Source organism: Bos javanicus, chromosome 24 (genome assembly GCF_032452875.1).
Source record: "Bos javanicus breed banteng chromosome 24, ARS-OSU_banteng_1.0, whole genome shotgun sequence".
Classification (NCBI taxonomy): Eukaryota; Metazoa; Chordata; class Mammalia; order Artiodactyla; family Bovidae; genus Bos; species Bos javanicus.
Genome location: NC_083891.1, coordinates 35,438,816 through 35,463,099, shown reverse-complemented (window position 1 = coordinate 35,463,099; position 24,284 = coordinate 35,438,816). Strand labels below are relative to the sequence as shown.

The following is a 24,284-nucleotide window of genomic DNA, read 5'->3' as shown; positions in this document are numbered from 1 at the left end:
GAAGAAAAGTGATTCTCAGACGATTAAGTAGCCAAGGAACTCAAAGCTGGTGCAGCAGCCAGGAAGGGATGGAGCCAAGAAATCAGACACAAGCCTTCTGAAGCCAAGCAGAGTGTGTTTTTAGCCAAAAAAGAAAGCTGCCTTTACCAAGTAGAATCATTTGGACAATTTGTCATAGGTAACCAACACAGAGTTTTCCTTGGGTTTGTAATTATGTCATAAAGCAATGAACTCATTATGTTTAAGCCAATGTTGCATTAGTATTTGATTTCTCTAAGTGATAGAAGTCTGTGACAGACCTTGCAAATGCTTAAAATTGAAGTGTTAACCCAAAACATTCCTTAGCCAAATAGAAAATTAGTGGACATCTTAGAAACTACAGAAGTTTATTTGTCAAGGCAAAAATTCAGCTACTATGCAAGTCAGATGCCTTTTCAAGGCACTTATTTGACTTTCTAATTGTGATTTTTAAACTTGGGATATAGCCTTTGTAAAAACCCAGGCCTTTGGAGTCTAATTCCAAGGCTTCGGTGAACCACAGCACCACCTATCTGTTGCGTTCAGCAAATATCTGTCTCTTTTAATATTTCTTCCTTCTCTGGAGTCCCAAGTAAAAAAATAATGACATCATTATACATTTTCCAGAAGAAAATTACTTGCCCTGTTGCTGGAATACTTTAAGTGTTCCACAGTGATTAAAACATGCAGTTGGTTTTAATTTATTTCTAATTACATTTTCAATTAGCTGTACTACACCATAAATTTCATGGTTTTTAATATTCACACTCTTTATGAAGGAATCTGACTCCTCTAGAGTTAGGTGTGTCATTAAGAAATCACATTTCTAGTTCTGGAAGTTGGGAGTATTGGTGAGTTTTAATGCAGTAGCACTTGTTACTTAAGAGATGGCCTGCAACAACCATCAGCTCACAGGACCACATTGGTTCAAACCACTGTTCTAATTTAACACAGGGAGGATGTCAGTGCCATTAAAACCTAGTGTCCAATTGTGCTTTTGTGTGTAAACATTTCTGAAATGCTATCTGGCAATGATACTTTTAAAAGGTGCTGGTAAGCAGTGTATTTCTACTCCCTGTTTTCCCAGACCTGCAGTCTCTTGGCTTTCCAGGTGTCTAAGATGTCTTGTCCTTAACTGGGATAAGCAAACACTTGTGTAGGTTCTGACTGCTTGAACATCGAAAGAATCATGTTTTCTGCAGGAAAATGGAAACAAAGTGAGGTCTTTTTCCTTTCACTGTTTGGGAATTGAGGCTTCTTTTCCTCTGGAAGACAAATTTGCAACCCAGTTACACTTTTGACTCTTCATTAGTTTGAAGATGCTTGACATTCCTAACCTGAGGTTTAATTATTGCTAAGTATATATCTTCCCAGTGGTCTCCTATGCAATTTTCCCAGATTGTTCCCATCCCCTGACCCTCACCCCCACCGCAACCCTGTGGCTCATTCAGCAATAATGGTGTGAATGAGAAAAGCTGGCAGATGATAACTTCTAAGCAATAGCATAATTCTAATTTTCTGAATTCATACTTATTTTTATTGAATCATTATTTCAAAACCGTTGATGCAGCTGCTGTCTAAAGTAAGTTAAATGGCCTTCAAAGTGTTTGTTTTCAAATGAGAAAATAGACATTTAAAGTTTAGTGATAGAAAAATGTTATTCCTCGAACGAACCTAGCATGTGAGTGATCTCTTAGGAGGAAGTCCGATTCATGTCTTCCCACTAAGGGAAAAAGTGGTTAGATGCTGGGAGGGCTTTCCAGATGGCACTAGTGGTAAAGAACCTGTCTGCCAATGCAGAAGACATAAAAGACGCAGGTTCGATCCCTGTGTTGGGAAGATTCCCTGGAGAAGGGCGTGGCAATCCATTCCAGTTTTCTTCCCATGGACAGAGGAGCCTGGCGGGCTGTAGTCCATAGGGTCACAAATAGTCGGACACAACTGAAGCAACTTAGCACGCACGCACAAGGAGCCCAGAATAATGGCAGAGTATAGCCTTTCTCCTTTTGAGGGACAAATCAGAGTGAAAAGAATCGGGTAGTTGGGGGTCAGGGGACAGTGTTGTAGGTCACTTAGGTGATCATCTGTGAAAAGCGTCTACCCTCACCGTGAGTCAGCTATAACCAGTCTGGTTCTGCCTTTCCATCTTTTGCTCTTATGCCATTCTGAAGGCACAGGCTCTCTCAGATTCTGGAATTCCTATCTATGCCCTGGAGGCAGGGAACTGGGTTGTGAGTGGGAAGATAAATGCTGGGGACTTATTAAAACATTTGTTAAGTCCCTACCGTGTGCCACAGTCCATAAATGCTGAGAGAGCAGAGTAGAAGAGGTCCCCTCCTGTCTGGCCTTAGACCTTAATAACTTGGCATCAAAGGTCTGAAGAAACTGCTGTGCTCTTCAGCCAGTCACTGGAGGAACCTCTCTAGGCTAGAGCTCCTGCAGAGATAAGGCACATTCCAGGGTTGCTGCCCTTTGTAGAATTTATCTGCTGGGAGGTTTTCTTGTGACTGATTGAATGAGTGTGAATGGCTTGCTGAAGTCATTGACTCTGCAAACAGCCCCTGTGCTGTCTTGCTGACAGGTTTGCCTTCAGACAGTTAGCATAGTCAGAATTGCTTTTCAGGAACAGACTTAACCACCAATAATCAGCAATAATAATGATGATGATGATGATAATAATAATAAATAAACACCTTAACAAAGGATAGGAAGGTATTGACATTCCTCATAGAACCTTCACTCTTTACTACTGATAGCATGGTTTCTAATCACACCAGTCATCCAAAGCTTGGGGAAGGCAACTATTCAATCAAGCAGTAATTTGATTTCTATTTAAGTGAATGATATTTAAAGGGCCCAAACCAAAATAGTACCCTGAACAGGTCCTGCTGATTGCTTAAGGAACCTTCAAAATTATATAGCAGTGAAAGCAGAAATGAGTAATCCCAAATTAAAATTCCAAAGAGAGTCCAGGAGCTTTCTTAACCCTTGAATTTATCACAGTCCATCGATACTCTTAAAAATTATTAAGAAAAGATGTTTTTCAACATGGGAGATTAAAAATTAATTTATTTATTGGAATTGGACATATTAAATATGACATCCTTCCTGAGTCATTTGGGATGAAAATTCTTTGTTTTGTGAAGTCATATACACTTGCCTAAGAGGTTGGACATTTGACATTCTGCGTGCAAAAACTAACGTCATTGGTTTGTGAAAATATCTGCACTTCTGAGGCCTAAGTCACTTAGTTATGACATAGAAATGTTTGGAAAGTAGCTGATATATGTATATATGACATTATTCGAAGGCAAAATATCCAAATTTATATTCTAAATTTATAATCCAAAGTATTAATATATATTGATACTTTAAAATATGCCTATCTCAAAAAATGTAATTATACATAGTGTTCCCAGGAGTGGAACCTGACGATTTCAATGTGGTGAGGAGTGTGGGCTCTGAAACCAGAGGGCCTGCTGACCACATGATACTCGTTAACCTCCTGGGCCCCTCAGTTTCCTCATCTGTCAAGCGGGGGGATAATAATGACATATACTGGATACCATTTTTTTCTATTTTTTGAGGATTATATAGGTTAGTTTAGCTCAGTTGTTTAGAGTGGTGTCTTGCACTTAAGGAGAACTCAAGATATTTTAGGTTTTAGAACACTGTATAATTGTGACTTGCTGCTTATTCCAGGCAGGAATGTAATTGCCAATTATGAACCATTTATGTTAAGTTAATCAAGTGATAACGGGTTTCCTTGGTGGCTCAGCGGTAAAGAATCTGCCTGCCAGTATCCAAGGTGATACCCAAAATATTTAGCAACCCAGGTGACACTCTGTTGAGGCCATGGTTCTCACAAATGCCTGCATGAAAGCCACTCCCTTAGAGCAGTGGCCAGTGGAGGCTGGCTGTGGACTCCAGGGGCCAGTGGGTACTGGGTATTTGGCCTCAGGGGTCCTCCTCTCCTCCTCCCCCACTGGGCCAGCCATCGTAGGTGGGTGGTGGGACACACAAGACCAACTTGCAGGAATGGTGCTTGTTGACTGGTTTGGAAGCAGTTAAAGATCTTGAGAGCCCGGGGGACCATGCTGTTCTGTTCTAGCGGTGATGATGCTACTAAAGGAGCTGGGGCTCCTGTCTCAGGGTGGAGACAGGACAGGGTGAATGGCAGCGCTGAGCCCAGCTCGGAGGATAAGTTTGCATTCAGCCTTGCCTCTGTCCACGGTCCTTCAACCTGCCTCCTGAAAGTGCCTGAACTTGTTCTGATCAACGTGGCATTTGCCAGAAGCTACCCAGTGCAGCCATGAAGGCTGCGAGCCCAGATCTGTGCGGTTGCTCCAGGATGAACTCTGCGTGCCAGCTCTTTGGACCAGGGGATCTTTTCCAGTCGTCAGCGTCTGTTGGACTGGTGGGCTTTTTTTCAGTCTACCTGACTTTTATCTTCCCTACACATTTCCTTGTTTTGTTTGCTTGATTTTTGTTCTCTTTCTTTTTTTTGTTTATCAAAGTTAGAGATGCACATAGTTTAGAGAGTCAAAGAACATCCTATTTATTATGAAAAACAGCAATTTCCTGCCCAGCCCACTTCATTTTATCGTTTTCCAGTCCCCAGAGGCAACCTCCTGAGAACGTTTTTTGCATTTGATTTTGGCTTCTCTACCGATGCCTAGAAGACAGAATCCCCAAGCTCTGTCGCTTCAAATAACAGCTGTTTATTCGCTCACGACCCTGCGATTCAGGCTGGTCTCTGCCTCCTGAGGTGTTGATTGGGCTAGAGCATCCTGGGGAGCTGGAAGGGCCAAGGCCTGGCCGGGCTCTCCCCTCCCCATCACAGTCTCTCATTCCCCAGGGATCCCCTCTCGCCAGGTCACCTCTGGTCCAGCAAGGTGCCTGGATATTTCCCAAGGCAGCCAACTGCCTAGGGGGTGAGAACAGAAGCTGATAGCAGAGATCTTGGAGAAGACCTAGGCCCCAAGGTCACCCACTGCTACTTCTGGCGAATTCCATTGGCCACAGCGAGTCACAAAGTCCTCCCAAATTCAAGAGAGTGGACATGAACTTTCACTTGGAGGGATGGAAAGAGTTGTTGGCAGTTCTTAATGTGGACAAGCTCCTATAGCCCCATGTCCTTAAGTGACATGTTTATGGCAGTCTTCATTTTCACTGGGCTTCCCAGGCAGTAAAGAATCCTCCTGCAATGCAGGAGACGCAGGTTTGATCCCTGGGTTGGGAAGATCCCCAGAGAAGGAAATGGCAACCCACTCCAGTATTCTTGCCTGGGAAATCCCATGGACAGAGGAGCCTGGCGGGCTACAGCCCATGGGGTCTCAAAGAGTCATTTTTATTATTTTAATTATTATTGTTATTATTTTGGTTCTGGGTGTTATATATTGACTTCCCTTTATAGCAAATGAGGATTTAGTTCTCCTACCCTTCACCTCCGCCTGACTACTATCACGGATACCTCCTGATGCCCCTCATCATCCCAATATAGTTGTATCACAATCTGGACTAGATCAATATTTGGGGTTTATATTAATAAGATGTGTGTCTGTGTGTGCTGAGTCACTTACAGTCATGTCTGACTCTTTGCAACCCTTTGGACTGCAGCCTGCCAGGCTCCTCTGTCCATGGGATTCTCCAGGCAAGAATACTGGAGTGGGTTGCCATGCCCTCCTCCAGGGGATCTTCCCAACCCAAGGATCAAACACGCATCTCTTACGTCTCCTACATCTCCTAAATTGGCAAGCGAATTCTTTACCACTAGCGCCACCTGAGTTTCTGTAATATGCCACAGATGTGCTAGCTGCTGAGGGGACAACGTGATAAATGTCCCGTTTTTAGAGGGCTTTCCATCTGCGGGAAGTCAAAACCAGAACAGGAATGTAAGACAGATGGAGACAATTGCCGTCACACTGATACAGAGCGGGTGCAGGGCAAGGAGAGGTAAATTCTAACCATGGGGATATTGCACAACTTGGTCCACAGATTGATTGGAACATATTAATATGTATGACTCTCAGTTCCCCAAGCTAACTAAACTAAACTATACTTGAACTCATGGTACTCTGAAATCAGTGATGCTCAAAGAATGTCAGCAAGAATTCTGTTCAGTGTTCTCCATCACGAAACCTCTGGCCAGCATGGCTCTGTGCCAATTACCAAGGAAAGTAAATAAAGTAAATAAAAATCATATTTTGAAACAGACAAGCAAAAGACATGTGGCCCGTAGGTATTGCAATAAAAATGTTGTAGTACATCTGTGTCAGCCGAGAAAGTACGTGCTTGTAGACATAAATCTTCAATTAAACACATTTTGTTATTTAGGATGTTAAGGTTTCTTCTTCCCTGCAGGCTAACTGCTGTCAGAAGCAGGGATTGAGTTCTGGCCATTGCAGAACTGAGAGGCCTTAAATCTTAACAAAATCCTTGCTCATGTCAAAGTGTAGCAATTGCATGACATAGATTATGTCAGAGACAGATTTTGAGAAGTGGCAGGTTGCAAAGGTGACTAGATCCTCGAGAGGGAATATCCTTATTTGAACCCATCACCTCTGCAGGCCCCTGAGACTGCAGAGAAAATCTGGGGGGCTTCCCTGACCACCCAGGGGTTAAGGCTCCAAGCTTCCAATGCAGGCAGTGAGGGTTTGATCCCTGGTTAGGGAACTAAGATCTCACATGCCACAGTTGTTGATGTTATTCAGTCCCTAAGTTGTGTCCGACTCTTCATGACCTCATGGACTGCAGCCCGCCAGCCTTCCCTGTCCTCTGCTATCTTCCTGAGTTTGCTCAAATTCATGTGCATTACGTCGGTGATGCCATCCAACCATCTCATCCTCTGCTGCCCCTTCTCCTTGTGCCTTCAGTCTTTCCCAGCATCAAGGTCTTTCCCAATGAGTCAGCTCTTCACATCAGGTGGCTGAAGTATTGGAGCTTCAACTTCAGTATCAGTCCTTCCAGTGAATATTCAGGGTTGATTTCCTTTAGGATTGACTAGTTTGATCTCTTTGCAGTCCAAGGGACTCTCAAGAGTCTTCTCTGGCACCACAATTTGAAAGCTGTCAATTCACATGTGGCGAGGGATGGCCTAAATAAATAATAAATAAGATGACTTTTATAAAAGAAAAGAAAATCTGGGCTGCACTTAGCCTGGGTCCACTGAGTGTGAGGAAAGGGTTTTGAGAACAAAATATAACCTTGCCCATGAGATCAGGCTATTTGTCTTCCTCAAACCCATCTGCCAGCCATGTGGGTCTTGGGGTAGCCTTTTGCCCTCTCAGATGCTCAGGCACTGGGGACAGCTGACCTTGCCTCCTCTCTCCTAGGGCTTTTATAGTTCGATGTGGGCCATCCACACAGCCACAAGCCCTGGCAGCTCCTGCTTCTTCCTCTTTTTCAATTCCTAAAATGAATCACTCCATCACCAGCCTGAATCATCTGTTTGGTAATGACACAGCTGGGGACTCTGACAGGGGCTCTGCACCACCCCCACCTTAATGGAATGTCTACGAAGCATCACCTGCCCAATGTGACCCAGCTTTTAAGGATATGAAAAGTCAACTCTTGTAAATACATCGAATGAAATAAAGTTGAACCATTTCTCTCTCTTTTAGCATGTCCCAGAGTCTAATAGTTCTAAAACCACAATGAATTTTCAAAAAGGGATATGGTATACTGTGTTTCCCCAAACTCTCTTTTTCCTTCCAAAGAACAAATGTTAAGAAAGAGTAAGATGTTTCTCCAAGATACCTTCCCTGATAATCCCAATAATTTGTACTTTGTACCCTGAGTATCTCAGATGATTTAGTACCTATTTGTAGAGTTGAATGAGATAGAGATTTATATTTTTTTGGTGGCTGCTATGGGGCTTCCCAGGTGGCGCTAGTGGTAAAGGACCCTCCTGCCAAAGCAGGAGACATGAGACGTGTGGTTTCGATCTCTGGGGTGGGAAGATCCTCTGGAGTAGGAAATGGCAACCCACTCCAGTGTGCTTGCCTGGAGAATCCCCTGGACAGAGGAGCTTGGTGGGCTACAGTTCATGGGGTTGCAAAGAGTCAAACACGACTGAGTGACTGAGCACAAGAGAATTTCTCATCCTTTACATTGCCATATGTAAAACAGATAACCAGTGGGAATTTGCTGAGAGATGCAGGGAGCTCAAACCTGGTGCTCTGTGACAACTTAGAATGGTGGGATGGGCTGGGAGGTGGGAAAGGAGGTTCAGGAGGGAGGGGACATATGTATACCTATGGCTGATTCATGTTGATGTATGGCAGAAACCAACATGATACTGTAAAGCAATTATTCTCCAATTAAAAATTAAAAGAAATTTTAAAAAATTTTAATCAAAAAAAAAAAAGTTTATCATCCTCTTGGGATGCAGGTTAAGTCGAGCAACAGGACATCCTCTTTGAGTCCTATTAGGGGTCGCCCGTAAAGCCTTTGTTTCCTTGAACTGTTAATGGCTTGTAGTAGGTTAATTTGGAGGCAGCACTGAATTGCTTTAATAATAAAAGTCTGAGACGTTTGAAGTTCCCAGGGAAATTTCAGGAAGGAGAGAGGAGTCAGGCAGACTAAAAATGCTGCATGGGAAAAGGACCAGAGAGGAAAAAGAAAACAAACAAACAAACTAATGGTAGGTCTGCTGAAAAGACGCTTTGGGGAGAACGTGAATTTTTAAGCTGTTTGCTACTGAGAGCACAGCACAAGCTGCTTTTTTGTCTCCACAGTGAGGTTGTCACTGGTGGATATCCTTGCTCCACAGCCTGTGCGTGTGAGTGGATTCTTGTGTGGTCACAGCTCCGCAGCAGAGGGGCTGGAGCTGGCAGGGGAAACTGACGCCTGGGTGGCATTGTTACCTATACTAATGTCCCATCAACTCCACTGGTCTATAAGCACCTATGCAGTGACTGAATGAATAAGAGCGTGGATTTCTAAGCTGAAGCAGCAGATAATGGTTTCTCTCTCCCTCTTTTTTTTCGGCTGTGCCACACGGCATGTGCGATCTTAGTTCCCTGATGAGGAATGGCACCTGCGCCCCCTGCATTGGAAGTGTGGAGTCTTAACCTTTGGACCTCCAGGGAAGTCTCCCAAGGGTTTCCCTTTAAGTGACACTAGATCAGACCTCACAGATATCAGTGAGAGAATTACTTAGGAAAGTGGGCACAGGCTAGGGGCTTAATATGTCTTGGGTGAACTAACCAATCACCAAGTCAGTGAGAAAAAGGCGCTGTTCTTTTGGTTGTAAGCACCTTCTTCCATCTAGAAAGAACGAAAGCTTTAATCCTTGACAGAAGAAGATGACTTGAATTATGAAACCCAGGATTTCTAGATTCCAAGCAAGTCTCTTCCTTGTTCACTAAATAAGGAAACATGGTAAAACACTGAGATTTCTGACTTCTCCATGGTCTTAGGAGTAGTTCTTCTCTTACACTTTTCAGAACAGTGTTTTCATAACACTTCATGACACACTAGTGTGCTGATATTCAGCATGTTGTGTGGGATGTCTCACACACCTTGGTTTTCCCACAGCATTTCAAGGTTCAGTTATAACTAGGTCCTGTATCCCATTGTGGGCTGAAAAAGATAATCACAGAGGCTTTATTTCTCCACTATGTTTCTTTTGTCTTTGAAAGCCTATCAGCTTCTTGAGGGAAGGGACCATGTCTCACTCATTTCTGCAGCCCTACTGCCTGGCAGTCTCTGGTCCATAGTGAACGCTGAGTCAGCACTTTTGAACTGAACTGTATGTGGGTGGAGGGAAGCTGATTGCTGGAGCAGTGGTGGTGACCAGCTCAAGAATAATTGGTTACACAATAGCCAAGACATGGAAGCAACCTAAACGTCCATCAACAGAGGAATGGATAAAGAAGATGTGGTATATATATACACACACACACACATATATAAAATGGAATACCACACAGCCATTAAAAAGAATGAAATAATGCCATCTGCCACAACATGGATGGACCTAGAGAGTGTCATACTAGGTGAAGTAAGTCAGACAGAAAGGAAAAATGTCATAGGTCATCTCTTATATGTGGAATTTAAAAAGAAATTATACAAATGAACTTAACTTACGAAACAGATTCACAGACTTAGAGAACAAACATGTTTACTGTAGGGAAGGATGGGGAGATGGGATAGTTAGGGAATTTGGGGATTGACATGTATACTCTGCTATAACAGATAACCAATAAGGACCTACTTTAGCACAAGTAGCACAAGTATGTTATATGGCAAACTGGAAGGGAGGGGAGTTTGGGAGAGAATGGATACATGTATATATATATGTCTGAGTCCCTTTGCTTTTCACTTGAAACTATCACAACATTGTTTGTTAATTGGCTATACCCCAACACAAAAAAATTTTTAAAAAGGAAGAGAAGAAAAAGAAGTATCCTTTAGAGACTTTCCTCGTGGTCCCATAATTAAGACTTCGCCTTCCAAGGCAGGGGATGTGGGTTTGATCCCTGATCGGGGAGCTAAGATCCCACATGTCTTGGGACCAAAATACCAAAACATAAAATAGAAGCAGTATTGTGGCAAGTTCAATATCAGATCAGATCAGTCGCTCAGTCGTGTCCGACTCTTTGTGACCCCATGAATCACAGCACGCCAGGCCTCCCTGTCCATCACCAACTCCCGGAGTTCACTCAGACTCACGTCCATTGAGTCAGTGATGCCATCCAGCCATCTCATCCTCTGTCATCCCCTTCTCCTCCTGCCCCCAATCCCTCCCAGAATCAGAGTCTTTTCCAATGAGTCAACTCTTCGCATGAGGTGGCCAAAGTACTGGAGTTTCAGCTTTAGCATCATTCCTTCCAAAGAAATCCCAGGGCTGATCTCCTTCAGAATGGACTGGTTAAATCTCCTTGCAGTCCAAGAGACTCTCAAGAGTCTTCTCCAACACCACAGTTCAAAAGCATCAATTCTTTGGCACTCAGCCTTCTTCACAGTCCAACTCTCACATCCATACATGACCACAGGAAAAACCATAGCCTTGACTAGCCGGACCTTTGTTGACAAAGTAATGTCTCTGCTTTTGAATATGCTATCTAGGTTGGTCATAACTTTCCTTCCAAGGAGTAAGCGTCTTTTAATTTCATGGCTGCAGTCACCATCTGTAGTGATTTTGGAGCCCCCCAAAATAAAGTCTGACACTGTTTCCACTGTTTCCCCATCTATTTCCCATGAAGTGGTGGGACCGGATGCCATGACCTTCGTTTTCTGAATGTTGAGCTTTAAGCCAACTTTTTCACTGCAAAGAAATGCTATGCTATGCTAAGTCACTTCAGTCGTGTCCGACTCTGTGCGACCCCAGAGACGGCAGCCCACCAGGCTCCCCGGTCCCTGGGATTCTCCAGGCAAGAACACTGGAGTGGGTTGCCATTTCCTTCTCCAATGCATGAAAGTGAAAAGTGAAAGTGAAGTCGCTCAGTTGTGTCCGACTCTTAGTGACCCCACGGATTGCAGCCTAACAGGCTCCTCCATCCATGGGATTTTCCAGGCAAGAGTACTGGAGTGGGGTGCCATTGCCTTCTCCGTTGCAAAGAAATAGAGGAAAACAACAGAATGGGAAAGACTAGGGATCTCTTCAAGAAAATCAGAGATACCAAAGGAACATTTCATGCAAAGATGAGCTCAATAAAGGACAGAAATGGTATGGACCTAACAGAAGCAGAAGATATTAAGAAGAGGTGGCAAGAATACGCAGAAGAACTGTACAAAAAAGATCTTCATGACCTAGATAATCACGATGGTATGATCACTGACCTAGAGCCAGACATCCTGGAATGTGAAGTGAAGTGGGCCTTAGAAAGCATCACTACGAACAAAGCTAGTGGAGGTGATGGAATTCCAGTTGAGCTATTTCAAATCCTGAAAGATGATGCTGTGAAGGTGCTGCACTCAATATGCCAGCAAATTTGGAAAACTCAGCAGTGGCCACAAGACTGGAAAAGGTCAGTTTTCATTCCAATCCCAAAGAAAGGCAATGCCAAAGAATGCTCAAACTACCGCACAATTGCACTCATCTCACACGCTAGTAAAGTAATGCTCAAAATTCTCCAAGCCAGACTTCAGCAATATGTGAACCGTGAACTTCCTGATGTTCAAGCTGGTTTTAGAAAAGGCAGAGGAGCCAGAGATCAAATTGCCAACATCCGCTGGATCATGGAAAAAGCAAGAGAGTTTGAGAAAAACATTTATTTCTGCTTTATTAACTATGCCAAAGCCTTTGACTGTGTGGATCACAATAAACTGTGGAAAATTCTGAAAGAGATGGGAATACCAGACCACCTGATCTGCCTCTTGAGAAATTTGTATGCAGGTCAGGAAGCAACAGTTAGAACTGGACATGGAACAACAGACTGGTTCCAAATAGGAAAAGGAGTACATCAAGGCTGTATATTGTCACCCTGTTTATTTAACTTCTATGCAGAGTACATCATGAGAAACGCTGGGCTGGAAGAAGTACAAGCTGGAATCAAGATTGCTGGGAGAAATATCAATAAAAAAGCCTCTTGATGAAAGTGAAAGTTCAATATAGACTTTAAAAAATTGAAGTATTTTTATCCTATGTTCTTTGCAGCACTATTGACAATAGCTAGAACATGGAAGCAACCATGTCATTGACAGATGAATGGATAAAGAAGCTGTGGTACCTATATACAATGGAATATTACTCAGCCATAAAAAGGAACACATTTGAGTCAGTTCTGATAAGGTGGATGAAACTAGAACCTATTATACAGAGTGAAGTGAGTCAGAAAGAGAAATATAAATATCGTATTCTAAGGCACATATACAGAATCTAGAAAAATGGTACTGAAGAATTTATTTACAGAGCAGCAGTGGAGAAACAGACATAGAGAACAGACTTATAGACATGGAGAGAGGGCAGGAGAGGGTGAGATGTATGGAAAGAGTAACATGGAAACTTACATTACCATATGTAAAATAGATAGCCAACAGGAATTTGCTTTATGGCTCAGGAAACTCAAACAGGGGCTCTGTATCAACCTAGAGGGGTGGGATGAGGAGGGAAGTTCAGGACGGAGGGGATATATGAATACCTATGGCTGATTTATGTTGAGGTTTGACAGAAAACAAAAAAATTCTGTAAAGCAATTATCCTTCAATAAAAAAATTTTTAAAATTGGAGTGTTTTTTTTTTTTTTAAGTATCCTATAATCAGGTACACCCATACCTGACAGAAGTGTGAAATAAGAAGTTCATTGTCAGTGTGATAAGGAATTGTATCATGACCATGTGAGGAGGAGTATTTAGCCTTTTGGTAGAAAGTGTGGCTGACACAGTATCACCCTTGTTTCCACAGTGGCCCCACCTTTAGGAATCCCCACAGCAAGGAAATCCACTTACTGGGAAACCATCCATCAGTCCCAGTTATCCATTGGAAGGAGAGTGGGGAAAGATTTGGCTATCCTTGCAGGAATCATGCTGGGCTCCTGAGATGCCACAGTAGGTAGAAGAGGTGACTTCACAGCCTGGCATCTGCACAGGAAGGCCCCAGGCTCAGTTATATGACGATAACTTGACCCTTTTGTCAGTTGATTATTCAGTCATTTATTCACCAAAATCTATTAAGCCCATGCTGTGACACGGTTTTTCCAAGTAGTTCAAATGATAAAGAATCTGCCTGCAATGTGGGAGACCTGGGTTCGATCCTTGGGTCAGGAAGATCCCCTGGAGAAGGGAGTGGCAACCCACTCCAGTATTCTCATCTGGAGAATTCCATGGACAGAGGAGCCTGGTGGGCTACCATCCTTGGGGTCGCCAAGAGTTGGACATGACTGAGTGACTAACACTTCTGTGACAGGCACCATTCTAGATACATGGAATTCATTCATGAAGTCCGTAAAAAAAATTCAGCTCGTGGGATGTGTGATAACACACACTTACACATAAATGAGAATGACATCAGAGAGTAATATTAAAGTAGGACGATTTGACACAGAGTGGCTGGGTGGTGGTCCAGAAAGGCATCTCAGAGGTACCATACCTCCGCTGAGACCTGAATTAGGAGGAGTTGCCTAAGGAGCCAGAGGAAGAGCATTCCAGGCTGAGGGTACAGCCAGTGCAGGGACCCTTTGGTCTTTCTCCTGGTGTGCTCCAGGAGTGAGGAGCAGGGTGGGCGAGGGGAGGGTGGAGCAGGTGGAAACGGAAGGAGCTGAGTCCAGTACTTCCGGTCTTACCAGGGTAACGCTCTGTCTTCTCTTCCCCGTCTCCCCCCCGCAGACGATTTTGCAGAGGAGGAGGAGGTACATTCCTTCGGTTACAAGCGGTTTGGTAAGTTCCAGCAAAGCTTTGTTCCTTCTCTGTGCTCCATCTGGGAAATGGTGATGTGACTGTGGCCGGACCTTTGATGCACAAGAATATGTGTGACTCTAAGGCCCAGTTCTGGTTGCATGTTGAGTTTCTGTATTAACAAGTAGGTGGTTTGTCACGAAATCGGAGGGTTGTGGGATGGGAGTTGCACCCAGCAGTGGTTGGGGAAGGGATGGGATGCTTAGGCGGCTCGCTGAATACAAACCAGATGGTCTAACAGGCACAACATGGTGGGGAAGGTCAGTCTGTGACAAGACAGGCATTTATCTATTTTGAGATTTCGGAGACATCTTTTCCCTTTTTCCTCAAGGCCCATGCTCTTAACTTAGTCATTGGTAAGGGAGAAGTGAGAGTAAGACTTTTTCCAGGAACACATCTAGACACCAGTGCTCTATGGTAGGCTGAACAAAGATACCCTCATTCTAAGCCCCGGAACATGAATGTAACCTGTGGCAGAAAGCATTTTGCAGATGTGATTAAGTCAAGAGACTGAGAAGGGGATGTTATTCTGTATTATCTGGGTGGGCTCTAAATGTAGTCATAGGTATCCTTGTAAAAGGGAGGGAGAGGAAGATTTGACTGTGGAGAAAAGATGGGATGATGGGAACAGAGAGTGCTGTGATGAGCACTGCAGAATGAGGAAGGGGCCACAATCCAAGGGATGCAGGTGGCCTCTAGCTGCTAAAAAAGGCAAGGAAATAGATTTTCCATTCAGAGAACTTTGGTGGGATGCAGCCCTGTCAACATCTTGACTTTGGCTGACTGAAGCTCATCTCAGACTTTTGGCCTCTCAAACTAGAAGAGAAGACATCGGTGTTGTTTTAAGCCACCAGGTTTGCAGTGATCTGTCGTGGCAGCCACAGGAAACACAGGCTAGCTCCTGTGTTCCTCGGCTGCTGTTTACGAATGGTCTTCTGTCTTTGACCACACTTCCCGAGTTCTGCAGTTTGGCATCAAACTGCCAATGAAAACATGACCAAAGTTCAAAGACAGTTCAAAGGAACTGAGGTTTTTCTATCCAGCATGTTTCTATCCCTTGGTTGGAGGAAATGAAGAGTAGAGTAAAAAGGAATGAGAGAGAGAGTGTGTGTCTGTGAGAGAGAGAGAGAGACGATATGAAAGAGAATAAATCTACTTCCTGTTGCTTAAAAAAAAAAAATCCTGGCTGGACTTTGATTAAAGTTAACATCCCCCAGCTGCTCTGGCTCTCTCATCGCTTTAGCATTTTTCCTTCTGGATATGCGCTTATGTATTTCTTTCTGGGAATAAAATAGGGTTTAATGTGGGAATGCAGTGGCATGGAGCCCATGGCCCCTCCATTCATGTGCTGACAGAGAGGCTCTGCCCACCATGCCCTCCCCTTCCCCCCACTACTGTTCTTTATCTGCACAATTACATGTTTCAGGATTAGTACCATGTGTCAGGCTGCTTTCCCATCGTGGGTTCATTGAAGGTCATCACAGGAGTGAAGAGAAAACAAGACATGATAAAGGAGAGGAAAAGCAAAACAAAAATTAAAAGGTAGAAATAAGGAGGAAAATCAAACTTATAAAAATAAGGCAGAATAAATATTGACCTGCCCATATATTTTAGAAATCAGTAGATTGCAGATCTCTACATGGAAATCAGTAGAAACATGAAGAGCCAAGAGAAAAGAGCGACCTGAAGAGAAATTTTATTTGGAATTTAGTGACTCTGTAACTAGCTAGATGGGCAGGGGTTTGACAGATGACACGAAAGCATAGTAAGTTGCTGAATGGATTTAATTTACGGTGGTTAAGTGATGTGTGGAAACTGCAGACTGATGATTCGGAGGGGAGACGTGATAACAATGTACAAATGCTGGAGAACGAGGGAGACATGGAGAGACTGATACCAAATGGCACTAGTAGAAGAACAGAGGGATGGAATGGAAACGGGAAACTTTGGAATGGACTTCGAGAGAGATATACAGAGTTTGATAATTCTTGGGTTCAATTGTTAGGCACAGTGCTGGATCCAGCATTGGGGTCAAGTAGAATTTGGAAGAGATTTTGCAGTGATTTGTACTGGCCTTTAACTTCATAGATAAGAAAGGTGAGGCCAAGGTAGATTAAGTCCTTGCTCAGGCAGGTTAACTAGAGCTGGGTTGGAGGCTGGGTCTTTGAACTCTCAGGCTAGCGTAGTTTTGAGGCAGGTCCAACAGTGAGGTTGAGGTTGACCTCTCAACTCCTGTGTTCTGGAAGCATCACTGCTGTTCTGGAACCCTTAAGTGAGCTAAATACCCAATCTGGCCCCCTCAGGGAGACCATATCACTTTCACAGTGCCTGAAACTCTGGACCTGGTTTTATAGATGGTAAATGGGTTTTTGGGCTTCCCAGGTAGCTCAGTGGTAAAGAGCCGGCCTGCTAATGCAGGAAAGGCAGGTTCCATCTGGGGGTCAGGAAGATCCCCTGGAGAAGGAAATGGCAACCTGCTTTAGTATGCTTGCCTAAAAAAATCCAGAGATAGAGGAGCCTAGCAGGCTACAGTCCATGGGGTAGTTGTTGGACACAACTGAGCAGCTAAGCATACATGGAAATGGGTTTTTAGTTCCTAAGTGGCTGTGGCTGATCATTGAAAGCGGCAGAATCCAAGAACCGATTCCTTCAGATATGATTCAATTTTAACCATGAAAGGAAGACAAAATTGGTGAAAGATGGTGAATGGGAGGCGTCCAGAGACCAGGCGGTCCTGTCGGCCCTGCCCCCACTTACTGCTGTGATTTGGGACCAGACACTTCCACTCTGTGGGTCTCAGATGCCGCATCTGCCTGCTGGGTGGAGTGACATCTGCCATGGTGGTAAGTCCACCTCACAAATCTTTGGTGAGACTAAGAAGGATACTAGATGGACAAGTGCTTTGAACGTGCAGCGCTATGTAAACAAAGATGGTGGTACCACTTGCCTGGGATTTGGGGCTGTCATCACTTTCTGGACATTTTAATCTAGCCGCTGTAGAACATGGGCTTCCCTGGTGGCTCAGACGGTAAAGAATTTACCTGCAACATGGGAGACCTGAGTTTGATCCCTGGGTTGAGAAGATCCCCTGGAAAAGGAAATGGCAACCCACTCCAGTATTCTTGCCTGGAGAATCCCACGGCCAGAGGAGCCTGGTGGGCTACAGTCCATGGGGTCACAAAGAGTTGGACACCACTGAGCAACTAAGCATATACTGCATAATATGGAAATGTGACAGGTCTGAAATCTCATTCCTGTAGAGAGATGTGAAGATGAGCACGGTAGTATCGTTGGCTTTTATTTTTGCAAAAGAGACTGATAACCTAAGCGTGCATGTATGCTAAGTCGCTTCAGTTGTATTTGACTCTGTGCATAGGGGTTAGTTATTGTCTAATTTTGGAGAAGGAAATTGCAACCCACTCCAGTATTCTTGCCTGGAGAATTCCATGGAAAGAGGAGCCTGGAGAGCTACAGTCCATGGGGTCACAAAGAGTGGGGCACGACTAAACCACTAACAAACATTGTCTAATTTTAGGTAAGTCTTGTTTGTGCAAATACAGTGGATAAAACCTGAATTTAGACTGTAGATGAACCAGGGATTAATTATTTGCAGGACGTAGGGGCTACTGTCTTAGCAAATTGTTATCTGGTAGCTTGCTTCCAAAATTATTTATGTATATTTATTCAGAAACATTGCTACATAAAGTCAAGGCTTGTTTACATAATAATATCATACTTTTTCAAATTCAGTACAGAATTATAATAGCAAAGTGGGTGGTCATCTCCAATAATCTCATATGTGATGGTATTATTTTGGAATGGTCATCCCTCGTCTATTCAAGGATTCACTGTCACATTTTGGTTTCAACCCTGCTTCTGTTTTTCTTCCATATGTCTTCATGTCCTGCTTTGTTAGCCCCTTCCCCAAAGTTCTGGGCAGGGTCTAAAGAAGAGATTGATTTAAGTCTGAAGGGTTTGCCACTTATCTGCTCCTCTGATGAAAGCTCCAATGAGGGGAAACTTTGAAAGTTTAATGAAGTGAGCATTTTCAAATTTTCATCAGGTTCTGTGGGGCAGTGTTTCTTGGCCCCAGTGTGCAGAGCTAATTAATTTGGGATGTAACTATAGTTACAGCTTGGCAGGGTTCATTCTCTGGAACATGAGGTACCAATATATCTGGTTTTATTTTCTATGGCTAGAACATGATATATATTACAATGATATCTTTCTACTTATTTCCCAGTTACTGTTTTCTTCAAAAATATCACACAGTGGCTCTAGGATCTTTACTTAGCATAATTCACAGAAAAGGAAAGAGAATTTGCTCCTACTCTACAGGACAAATATGAATTCATAAAATTTGGAATTTTCAGCAAGTTGCTCCAAAAATAGCTTCTGAAACCTTCTGATTAGTCATGTGATTAACGCGAGTGCATTCAAGTTAAAAAGTTTTTTTTTCCCATTAAAATGATAGAGTAGGAGGGAAGAAGAATGTCGTTTCAGCTCCAAGGAATAAGTGAATCCAAGTTCCATAGAAAGAGAGACATGGGGGAAGAGGGGTGAGTTCCTGATCCTGCTTTAACCCACGTTAGAAATGATCGTAACAAATCCAGCTCACATTTGTGTATCACTTTCATCTTTTCAAAGAGCGTACTGATGTAGTTTTTCTTCACCAGGACTCCCTGAGGCTAACAGACCAGGCATCATCTTTCCTATTTGATGGCTGTCTGTCCTTGTCTCTGGAGGCGGCAGGGTGCAGTGGTTGGGTGTGTGGATGCTGGAACCAGGTGGGTGGTTCTGGATCTGAGTTTTAACACTCACCAACTGTGTGACCTTGGGCAGATGCTTGTCCAAAGCTGTAAAGTCTGGTTCATCACCTATAAAGTTTGGGTTATCACAGGCCAACTCCATCAGGCTGTTGTGGAGTTAAATATGCCTCTGGATACAATGGAATAGTACTTAGCCATAAAAAGGCATGAAATTGTGCCATTTGCAGAGATGTTAACAGACTAGAGACTGTTGTATAAACCTAAAGAGTGTCATATGGACTGTCATACAAAGTGAATTGAAGTTTTCAAAAGAGAAAAACATTGTATGATATTGCTTATACGTGGAATCTAGAAAAATCGTACAGATGAGCTTATTTGCAAAGCAGAAATACAGACACAGATGTAGAGAACACTTATGGATACCAAGGGGGAAGTGGGGGATGTGGGATGGATTGGGAGATTGGAACTGACATACATACATTACTATGTTTATTTATTTATTTATTTATTTTTTTTACATTACTATGTTTAAAATGGGCTTCCTAGGTGGCACTAGTGGTAAAGAAACTGCCTGCCAATGCAGGAGACGCAGGTGACATGGGTTTGATCCCAGAGTTGGGAAGATCCCCTGGAGGAGGAAATGGCAACCCACTCTAGTATTCTTGCCTGGAGAATCCCATGGACAGAGGAACCTGGTGGGCTACAGTCCATGGACTCGCAAAGAGTCAAACACGACTGAGCAACTAACACTTTCACTTTTGCCCCTTTTCTGTGCTGGGCGTAAGTGCCAAGACTGACTTTGTTCCATTGGTTGCATTGGGTTTTCTCATGTTATCTCTGGAATAGAACCTGGTTTAATAATAGGGTTTCAGAAGTTATACTGATAGAGAAGTCAGAGCTGCGTGGTTCCTTCTGCCTTGAATGTCATGGGTAGATTTAAGGGTTGACTGTGAGCATCTGAAAGAGATGGGAATACCAGACCACCTGACCTGCCTCTTGAGAAACCTATATGCAGGTCAGGAAGCAACAGTTAGAACTGGACAGGGAACAACAGACTGGTTCCAAATAGGAAAAGGAGTACGTCAAGGCTGTATGTTGTCACCCTGGTTATTTAACTTCTATGCAGAGTACATCATGAGAAACGCTGGGCTGGAAGAAGCACAAGCTGGAATCTAGATTGCCGAGAGAAATATCAATAACCTCAGATATGCAGATGACACCACCCTTATGGCAGAAAGTGAAGAGGAACTGAAAAGCCTCTTGATGAAAGTGAAAGAGGAGAGTGAAAAAGTTGGCTTAAAACTCAACATTCAGAAAACTAAGGTCATGGCATCCGGTCCCATCACTTCATGGGAAACAGATGGGGAAACAGTGGAAACAGTGTCAGACTTTATTTTTGGGGCTCCAAAATCACTGCAGATGGTGACTGCAGCCATGAAATTAAAAGATGCTTACTCTTTGGAAGGAAAGTTATGACTAATCTAGATAATATATTGAAAAGCAAAGACATTACTTTGCCAACAAAGGTCCGTCTAGTCAAGGCTACGGTTTTTCCTGTGGTCATGTATGGATGCGAGAGTTGGACTGTGAAAAAGCTGAGCACCGAAGAATTGATGCTTTTGAATTGTGGTGTTGGAGAAGACTCTTGAGAGTCCCTTGGACTGCAAGAAGATTTAACCAGTCCATTCTAAAGGAGATCAGCCTGGGTGTTCTTTGGAAGGAATGATGCTAAAGGTGAAACTCCAGTACTTTGGCCACCTCATGCGAAGAGTTGACTCATTGTAAAAGACTCTCATGTTGGGAGGGATTGGGGGCAGGAGGAGAAGGGGACGACAGAGGATGAGATGGCTGGATGGCATCACTGACTCGATGGACGTGAGTTTGAGTGAACTCCGGGAGTTGGTGATGGACAGGGAGGCCTGGCGTGCTGCGATCATGGGGTCGCAAAGAGTTGGACATGACTGAGCGACTGAACTGAACTGAACTGAACTGTGAGCATCTGGGGACAGCTGGAAATATTTGTTGTTTGTGTTTGACAAACAAAGCTTAGACCGAGATGCTTCCTTGGGGCTCAGTTATAGGGAGCATTAATAGCTGTGAGAGAAAAAGATTGCAAAAATGGAAAACTGGGAAATAGTAAGAAGTACAAGGAAGCATATGCTATGGAGAGGAACTCAAGTCTTTTGTAAAAACTAAGTGAAAAAATCTCAGAGAACTACTGAAAAATTACAGAGGGATAACAGTCCAAAATGGGTTTGCTGGTGGTCCAGTGGCTAAGACTCACTCCAGTGCAGGGGCCCAGGTTCGATCCTTGACCAGGGATCCCATATGTTGTAACTCAGAGTTCACATACAACAGAGCCGAATAAATAAAGACAAAACAAAACCCCCCCAAACAAAAAGGGGTACCAGTTGCCTTTTCCTAAATATATTTAGCAGACTCTGTTCTTGAATTTTTTCAAGAAAAAGTGAATTTTGTTTACCTGCAACTTCACAGGCCTCCCTCTACCTGTAGTTTCACACAGGCTGGTCTTCCTCTTTTCCTTTCTTTCCTAGGACAATAATTTCGGATGAGCAAGAATATTTTTAACAGTTTAATTTGCACAGGGCAGGGCAGGGGAGAGCAGCCTGAGAGATCTGTGTAGAATAGAAGAACCCAGGCCCAAGGAAATGGCTGCCACTGCTGCTAAGTCACTTCATTCGTGTCCGACTCTGTGCGACCCCAGAGACGGCAGCCCACCAGGCTCCCCCGTCCCTGGGGTTCTCCAGGCAAGAACATTGGAGTGGGTTGCCATTGCCTTCTCCAGTGCAGGAAAGTGAAAAGTGAAAGTGAAGTTGCTTAGTCATGTCTGACTCTTAGTGACCCCATGGGCTGCAGCCCACCAGGCTCCTCCGTCCATGGAATTTTCCAGGCAAGAGTACTGGAGTTGGGTGCCATCGCCTTCTCCGAAGGAAATGGCACCCCACTCCAATACTCTGGCCTGGAGAATCCTGTGGACAGAGGAGCCCAGCAGGCCTTAGTTCACAGGGTTGCAAAGAGATGGACATGACTGAAGGGACTTAGCACTCATGCACTGCCCCAGAACGCTTCCCCTACTCTGCTCCTTTTTTTCATCATCTCCCCACCCCAACACATCCTTCAACAAGATAACACATGAAACTTCCAGTCAGGGACTCTTGTTAAATCATGGAGCTGTGTCTTTACAAGAGGGCTTGAGGCACTGAATGTCTGAAAGGACAGAGGACCACGTTGGTCTTCTGAAAAATAGCAGCACAGATATACTTAGCCAGCTAGCCAGAAAGAAAGGTGTTTTCTGAAGCACATGGTGAGTTTCTGCTTTTGGTGGAGAGAAGAAGGTTGCAAGAGTTTACCAAGAAGATGCTGAATTATCTCAGGGAAGCTGCTTAAGATAAACACTTGGCTGCCTCCACTTCTGGTTGTTTGGGCTCAGGGACCAGGCTGCCTGCCTCTGCTCTCCCGGGACTCTTCCCAGAAGCCTGGCTGCATCTTTAGATCTGAAGAAGGCGCTGCTTTGAAGTCGTCCACCTCCAGTAAAAAGAAGGGATCTAGCATCCCTCTCAGCACAGACCAGTGGAGTTCACCCCTTTCCCTGATAAGAATGCCAGGAATTTCCATCATTTCCTGTAGGGAATGGCTAAAGGAGCCCAGCGTGAGGCTGTCCTTTCAACGGCACCTTTTCCAAACATCTCTAAATGGAAAGGGTACAACTGCAGGCAAAGTGCTGACCCTGGGCAGAGATAAGTGATGATCGATGTGAGATGAACACGGTGTCCCTACGGGGTTCCTCTTCAAAGCCGTTTGCTTCCCTGAGTGGCAGAGTCTTCTTTATGTGGCTTTGCAAGTCCTGATGGAGTTGATATTTCTGATTTTATAAGAATCTGGAGTCAAATGGCATGTGGAGAAGTGGACACAGCAAAGAGATTCAGAATAGTTCACCTGGCCCCTCTCCTCCTGCCCCTCACTTCCAGGAAATCATCAGGGTTCCTGAGACCTGAGAAAGGGTTTTCTGCCTGTCGTTTCTTTTCAATAATCTGAGGTTTCCTAATTTTTTTAAAACAATTTATATATTTTTTAATTGAAGGATAATTGCTTTACAGAATTTTGTTGTTTTCTGTCACACCTCAACATGAATCAGCCATAGGTATGCATATATCCCCTCACTTTTGAACTTCCCTCCCATCTCCCTCCCCACCCCACCCCCCCAGGTTGATACAGAGCCCCTATTTGAGTTTCCTGAGCCATACAGCAAATTCCCATTGGCTATCTATTTTACATATGGTAATAAGTTTCCATGTTACTCTCTCCATACATCTCACCCTCTCCTCCCCTCTCCCCTATTTTTAGGGTTAGAGATGATACTCACAATCTCCCCTGCCAACAATATTTGCTCAAGTTTCACTTCTTTCCTTCCCATCAAGAACTTCTCGGTGGGTGACTCAGATCTTCCCTGCCTCATCTTTTGTTTTCTGTTTTTAAGTTTATTTCATTTATTTATTTGGCCGTGTTGGGTCTTAGTTGTCTCATGCAGGATCTTTCGTTGTGGCATGCGGACTCTCTAGTTCCAGGGTGCAGGCTCAGTAGTTCTGCACGCAGGCTTCATTGCCCCGAAACATGGGGGAATCTTAATAGTTCCCTGACCAGGATTTGAACCTGCGTCCCTGCGTTGCCAGGCAGATTTTTAACCACTAGACCACTAAAGATGTCCCCCCTGCTTCATCTGTCTTGCTCATCAGTAAAAATTCATTCAACACCATATTCCTGCGTGCTTATGACTTTTTTTTCCTATTTTCATGTGAAAGAAAGCATTAAGCATCTTTTCTTGCGTATGCTTTCTTGAATACGTGTCAGTGGGTTTCCACTCATTAGTTCTTTTAATTCTCCCAGAAATCCTTTGAGAATTACCTGCCAATAAGGAAACTGAGGCTGAGGGGCATGGCCCACGTCCGAGTTCAACTTGACTTCAATCCCACTGTTCTTGTTCACAAGTATGTCCCTTCTCAGAGAATCCCAAGATTTTCTTGGGAAAATACCTGATTGAATCTGCCTGCCAGTGCAAGAGATGTGGGTTCAATCCCTGGGTAGGGAAGATTCCTTGGAGGAAGAAATCGCAACACATTCCAGTATTCTTGCCTGGAG

The 24,284-nt window shown here is 43.8% G+C and overlaps 2 protein-coding genes across 2 annotated transcripts in view; both read left to right on the top strand.

Moving 5' to 3' along the window:
* The window catches only part of COLEC12 (collectin subfamily member 12), a 182,716-nt gene that overhangs the window by 2,577 nt on the left and 155,855 nt on the right, over window positions 1–24,284 (top strand). The window contains exon 2 of the mRNA XM_061399806.1: window positions 14,290–14,340. Coding sequence (XP_061255790.1) covers window positions 14,290–14,340 — 51 coding nt within the window. The remainder of the gene's footprint in view (window positions 1–14,289; window positions 14,341–24,284) is intronic.
* ENOSF1 (enolase superfamily member 1) overlaps window positions 1–24,284 on the top strand; it is a 275,679-nt gene that overhangs the window by 155,155 nt on the left and 96,240 nt on the right. The gene's annotated exons all lie outside the window — the stretch shown is intronic.